Raw genomic sequence first — 6,328 nt, forward strand, 5'->3', positions numbered from 1 at the left:
TTTTTAAAACTAATTTTGTTATTTTTAAAAAATAAAGTACTAACTTTCGTTAAATTTTGTACATTTTGAATTTTTTTATTTTCTAAAAATGATATTATTAATTTTTAAGTTTGAATAATATATCTTTTTCTATGTTTCAAAAATAATATATTGTTATTTTTTTAAAAATAATTATGTAGGAAATTAAACAAATATTTGATACTTCAAATGCGAAGATATCATAATAATCCATACTTAATTAATAATTCGGAATGTAATTAGTTGAACTCCATAACATAATATTTTGGAGGTTTTGATTTTGTGAGGATGAAGAATTTTCTATATTTAGAGCATTTAACATATTTGTAAAACTACTCCAATTTTCATCCATAATCACAAAAAATGAATTAAATGAGTGAGAGAATAGAAGTGTGTGAGAGAATAAAAGAAATAATAGAGTAGAATATTGGGATATGTTTTAGGACAAAGTGTTGTGTGTTTATATAGAATTCTAAAAATAGTGCCGTTGGATATAACCGTTGGAAATGTTAAATGTGCTTTGAGCTGGAATTTTACCGTTGCCATAGGGACCACATTCAATGGATTACACGCATCATACATGTGATGCGTGTAATCTCCATGACACTGGCTCCAATGGCGAGCCGTGTCATGGAGCGGTGTAATGGCTCCCCATTACACCCCCATTGGAGCTGCCCTAAGGGCAGCAAGGGGCACACCGCAGAACAACTATACATTACGTCAGTTTTAGAGATTTAAAATTGAACTAGCACAAATTGATTTACTTGATAAACATGAAATAATTTCTTACAAAAAAATCATGTGTAAATTTCTATACACGACATATAATTTCCAGACAAATATCTTGACTCATAACGGTGATTAAAGTTAAACCCACCCATACTATTGAGTTGTCATAAAAAATAAAAAAAAAAGAGCTTCAAAATTTGCGGCACGTCCAATTTGTTAAATCTCCAAAAATTTAACTATTTAAGTGGGCAGCTGAGCACAGGAACTGTGTTTCCTTGGTGTCCATGCAGATCCGGGAGCTTGTGCAACTAAAATATTTTCCTTCAGTTCTTAGAAACCAGAGAGTTGACAAGGTAACAACTCCTCCATACTAGCTCTGTGGAGTGTAAACTTAGACACCATGTGGAAACAGAAACAGAGGAGTCTTATGGATTCTTCTGCTCCTCTGATTATACTGCTAATGTTGCTAATGCTGTTGCAACTTCTGGCTGTAATGGCAATAGCCAGAGTGGAGAATTTTACAAGATCAGACTTCCCAGTTGACTTTATCTTTGGTGCCGGCAGTTCAGCATTTCAAGTCAGTGGTTTCTCCGTTTCATTTGATTTAATTCCTTCACACCTAGTTCTTTTTCTGGAACAGGATTAGTAGTTATAGTGTATAATGAATAACATGAATACGGTAACATGATAATCATATGCATATGTATAGGTAGAGGGGGCTGCCCGTGAAGATGGAAGGACGCCTAGCATTTGGGATACCTTCGTTTATGCCAATAAGGGTAAGTTTGTCGAAAAATAAATTTTTTGGGTATGACTATTGGGTACCAATAGTCATAGGTTTTAGGTGTTAGCTTTTTTGAAAAAGAAAAAAATTAAGTGTTAAGAGAAATGACTGGGCTTCAAATGGTGAGTTGGACGAAAATTAGGTATACTGAGACGAGTTGGCAGAAGTTAATCAGAAAAACTCAAATTTTGTATTTTTTAAAGTTTATTTATTGTTTTGTTAATTTGTAACTTAGGCTTTAATCACCAATAAAATGTTCAGGGCTTTCTCATGGAGCCTCCGGAGACATAGCTTGTGATCAGTATCACAAATACAAGGTAAACATTTCAGTCATGTTTTAGGCTTTCTGGCCTAGTGGTGGCATTGGAACTTCAATAGCAAATCTAACTTCATCTAATGGTGTTCCTAAATAGCTCTGCTGACAATTAGTGGAAATTATCTCCTAAAATGAATTATGTGAGGTGGAGATTGAAAATATTCTATTGCTGAGAGACACATGGGTGAATTGTGCAGGTGTACATGTTTATAGTTAGTATCTTTACTTGTTTTCTTAGTATCGACTTCCTTTGTTGTGTTAGTTTCTACATTGTCCTGAGCAGTTGGAAAGACCAATGGCTGTGGCATCTGATCCCCCAAATATGAGACTTAGTTGATGATTAGATGTTTGTTAGCCTGCCCATCTTTTGATTTTTTATAGTAGTGGAAAGTAATTGGTCTTCTATGAAATCCGTTTTTCTAATGGTTAATATTTGAGCATAGAAGCTTTAAGTTAAGCTATTTAAACTTTTTAATTGGCAGCAGATTGTTACACTTAAAACCAGAAAAAATGAGATATACTTTTATGCTTCATATACACCAAAATTAATTGCTGATAATATCAGATATTGAATCAAATTCTTATCTCTCTTCTTTCCACCTCTTCCTACCAAAGCTGAACAAAGGAATCTAAAGTAGTTCTCAACTTTGTGACTTGGTTGGTGAACAGTGTCCTTTTATATTCACTATTATCCCAAGCAGATGAAGCATCTGAATGTCAACTTTGTAGTTTGTACGTACAATTACAAATGCAACCTGTTCTCTTTTCTGATAACAATTCTTTTAGGGCATTATATAGTTGTTTTACTAAGAAGCAATGCAACAGTGAGCAGCAGCATAGCTGGACGTTGCTCTATTCAACCAAAGACAAACTCGTTAAGCAAAACAAAACAACCTGCTACCATTATCATCATTATTATCACACTAAATGTTCATGCCTCGGCTATTCCTGATTCCATCCATATGTATCTCGAACATCCTGCAGTATTACCGAATTCTGCCCCGTTAGACTGGTACTTAAATGTATTTGCTGGTTGAAAGGTGTTACATTGTTAGTTACGTGGATCTCAGTAGCCTGCTACTTGAATCTTCTTAATGGTATAAAAATTTTTGTGGATATTAAGTGATAAAATCATTCATTATCTTGTTAACATAAGGATGCAGTTCACTTTAGGAATATATCTGTTTCAGGAAGATGTTCAACACATGGTAGACACAGGTCTGGAGGCTTACAGATTCTCTATTTCCTGGTCAAGACTTATTCCTGGTATGTTGAGTTCTACTGTACTACCTATACAAGACCACTGCACACTTTATTTCTTTCTTCTGATACCTTGTTTTATAATTTCTCTTTTCAGATGGAAGAGGCCGTGTCAACCCCAAAGGTTTAGAATATTACAACAATCTTATTAATGAACTCCTAATGCATGGTAAGCTTATCCTGTACAATGATTAAGCACTTCTAGGGAATCCGCTCATGGATAATGACATCATATTGACAAATCTTTATCTTCCCAAGAACATGGAGATAAACTTCCAAAATGCTGTACAATCTATTCAAATTTCTTTCCATCTTAATGCGACTTTACTGTTGGACCAACGCATAGGAATTCAGCCACATGTCACGCTTTTTCACTTTGATACCCCTCAAGTTCTTGAAGATGAATATGGGGGATGGCTCAGTCGGAAGATAGTGTAAGTATTTAATATTTGTACTTTGATCCATTCACATTTAAGCTTGTTTTATATATGATTTATATTGTAAAGCATAGATGCTTATTTATGGTATCAGATCTAAACACTTATTTGTTTATTATTTCAGGAACGACTTTACCGCCTATGCTGATGTGTGCTTCAAGGAATTTGGAGACAGGGTTCTGTATTGGACTACCATAAATGAGGGTAATATATTTTCCATTTGTGGTTATGATAATGGAATCGGACCCCCAGGGCGCTGCTCTTTTCCATTTGGACTGAACTGCTCTGAGGGTAATTCCATAACTGAGCCATATATTGCTGGTCACAACATGTTGCTGGCACATTCATCTGCTGTGAAGCTATACTACAAAAAGCATAAGGTATTACTATGATATCCTATTTCATAATTTTTTTCACATAAACAGCAATCAGTATCTTGAAAGCTCTACAACTGCGATTGAAATATGATTTTTGTCACATTGATCCTAATGAACTATCGTTTTTGATAAACTCATAGTCCATGTCCAACCATATACATCTCTGCATGTACAGAGGTGGCACTGTGGTTAATAAGTAATCATAGATGGAAACTATTATTAGTTAGTGGTGTTAACTGAAAAATACTAGAGATGAATTTACAGAGTAGGTCAATCTTCCGATTCACTTTTATAGAGATAGGGATGGAAATGTGGCTTGAAGTGTCCAAGCAGATATTTAGATGCTCGTCTACTTGCTAATTGGAGTCATTCTGCTATGTGCTGGCTCTGGTGTAGTCATTTACATTGAAAGAATTCTGTCCTTAAACATATCTGTCGCCTCTTCGATTTTAATCAAGGAAATCACGATTTATTCTAAGATAAATTATCAACATTTAGTCAGTTTGCATTTGTCTCATAGGGAAACAAAATGATTGATTGCAAGTGCTCCTGGGACTTGGTTTAGTTGGAAGAATAGAAAAATAGCTTGGAATAGAGACCAAACACGCTTCAGATCACCTCTGGGGATTGGAAAATGGGCAGCTTAACAGGTCTGAGAATGGAAAGGCAATTTAGTAATAAAGCGCCCTGCTTCTACTCCCACTAATGTGTGTAGTATCATGCAGTTTGATCATTGAGTTCCCACCTTGCATCTGCCAAGGACATTGATGCTTTTGTCTAGAATTCATATAAGTGGTTTCTTTTTGATCTTCATATTTGGAAACATATGATGTGAAGTCAATTAACAGATATTGAACCTCTATATCAGGCGACTCAACGGGGTTTTGTGGGACTAAACATCTATGCTTCTTGGTTTTCTCCATATTCTAATGCTACAGAAGATATAATTGCAACTCAAAGAGCCATTGATTTTTACATTGGTTGGTGAGTTGTGAATCTTTGGTAGATAAGTGCCTATTTCACCATCTCTTGTTAGCAGCAAGATGCTTTCTGCATTTTTCTGCTTGAAGTAAAATATAAGCTTGCTTTATCGTATATCCACTATTTGACTGCAGGTTTCTCCATCCAATGGTGTTTGGAGACTATCCTGACATCATAAAGAAGAATGCTGGCACAAAGATTCCAGCACTTACTCCGAGTGAATCTAGGCTACTTAAGGGCTCATTTGACTTTATAGGGCTGAACCATTATTCAACACTCTACGTCAAGGACAGTCCTAGCAGCCTTAATATGAATATCAGGGACATAGTTGCTGATATGGGATTAAGCGCTCTGGGTATGTGTCGCACATGTGCTGTGATCTTGCATTGTACTTATTCCTTGCTGGAATCAACTGATCAAATCCTTTTGCAAAGCCTTGTTTATTAGTTCTATGAGAACTAGTTTACAACCTTGGATTCAACTCCGAATTCTAAGTGCTTCTCCTTCTTTCAAAAATCTATATCTCTATGTTGACTTTTGTTTCCCTATAGATATTGTGATTAAATTTACTTATTACTGTATCTTTCTGTTTTTCTTTAGTTGAGCCAGAAGATGCATCAGAAAATCAGGTTGGGATTAACAGTTTTACTTCAAGATATTCTGTTCTTCATTTTCGGTCCCGTGTTAATTACCATCGTGTTTGGGACAGAATGATGATACATCATCCAGTCTATCCGGAATTCTGGAGTATCTCAGGAATGTATATGCCAATCCACCTACTTATGTCCATGAAAATGGTTCTTTCTCTGTCTCTCTCTCACGCATATCTGCCTTTGCTTGGATGCATTAACCTGTATCTTTTCTGGTCATTTTCCAAATGTTTCTGTACTAGTGACCTGATTCTGACAAATGCTTACCTCCGATAGACATTATTGGTACTACATCTGTCATTTCACCAAAAAAGAGAAATGAATTGATCACTTAACCTGCGAACCTAATTATACCACCACTAAAAATATATTGCTTGAGAATTATCATTTCCTTTTGGATTTGTTCCTCTTCGTGGATATATATGCATGGTTTTAGCTCTCTAAGTTTCTAGCATTAAGTTTAGGGTGCTCTTGTACTTTGTGCAACTTTTTTGGCCGGCTGAGCTCTGCCACAAATGCATTCTCATCTGATGAATTTATAATCAGCAGATGTTTGCAACTATCTAGCTTATTTCTCTTGCTCTTTTCTTGTTCAATATGATTGCAAATAGTTTCAGATTCTCGTGGCTTGACTGTTTTTGACAGGTAAAGGAACTGAGCGCAATGGAACACTAAACGACACATCAAGGGTGAAATATATGTATTCATATATCAGGACCTTGCTTGATGCCATAAAGTAAGCATGTGCAACATTGAATTAGGGTCGCTTCAACTGC

At 35.6% G+C, this 6,328-nt stretch overlaps 1 protein-coding gene across 1 annotated transcript; it reads left to right on the plus strand.

Annotated features, from left to right (window-relative positions):
* Positions 1-1,004: 1,004 nt before the first annotated feature.
* Positions 1,005-6,322, plus strand: LOC113763350 (beta-glucosidase 11-like). Its single transcript, XM_027307120.1, has 12 exons — positions 1,005-1,324; positions 1,457-1,526; positions 1,793-1,848; positions 3,038-3,113; positions 3,205-3,276; positions 3,454-3,541; positions 3,669-3,924; positions 4,790-4,905; positions 5,037-5,257; positions 5,503-5,531; positions 5,612-5,699; positions 6,198-6,322. Exons 1-12 carry the CDS (start codon positions 1,148-1,150, stop codon positions 6,290-6,292), a joined length of 1,344 nt encoding a protein of 447 aa, XP_027162921.1. The 5' UTR covers positions 1,005-1,147; the 3' UTR covers positions 6,293-6,322.
* The last annotated feature ends 6 nt before the right edge of the window (positions 6,323-6,328 follow it).

The sequence above is a fragment of the Coffea eugenioides genome, chromosome 2 (genome assembly GCF_003713205.1).
Source record: "Coffea eugenioides isolate CCC68of chromosome 2, Ceug_1.0, whole genome shotgun sequence".
Lineage (NCBI taxonomy): Eukaryota > Viridiplantae > Streptophyta > Magnoliopsida > Gentianales > Rubiaceae > Coffea > Coffea eugenioides.

Coding starts and splice junctions, on each gene's coding strand:
- LOC113763350 (XM_027307120.1), top strand. CDS start 1,148: ATGTGGAAACAGAAACAGAGGAGTCTTATGGATTCTTCTGCTCCTCTG. Junction 4,906..5,036: donor ATTGATTTTTACATTGGTTG/GTGAGTTGTGAA, acceptor ATTTGACTGCAG/GTTTCTCCATCCAATGGTGT. Junction 5,532..5,611: donor AAGATGCATCAGAAAATCAG/GTTGGGATTAAC, acceptor TGTTTGGGACAG/AATGATGATACATCATCCAG.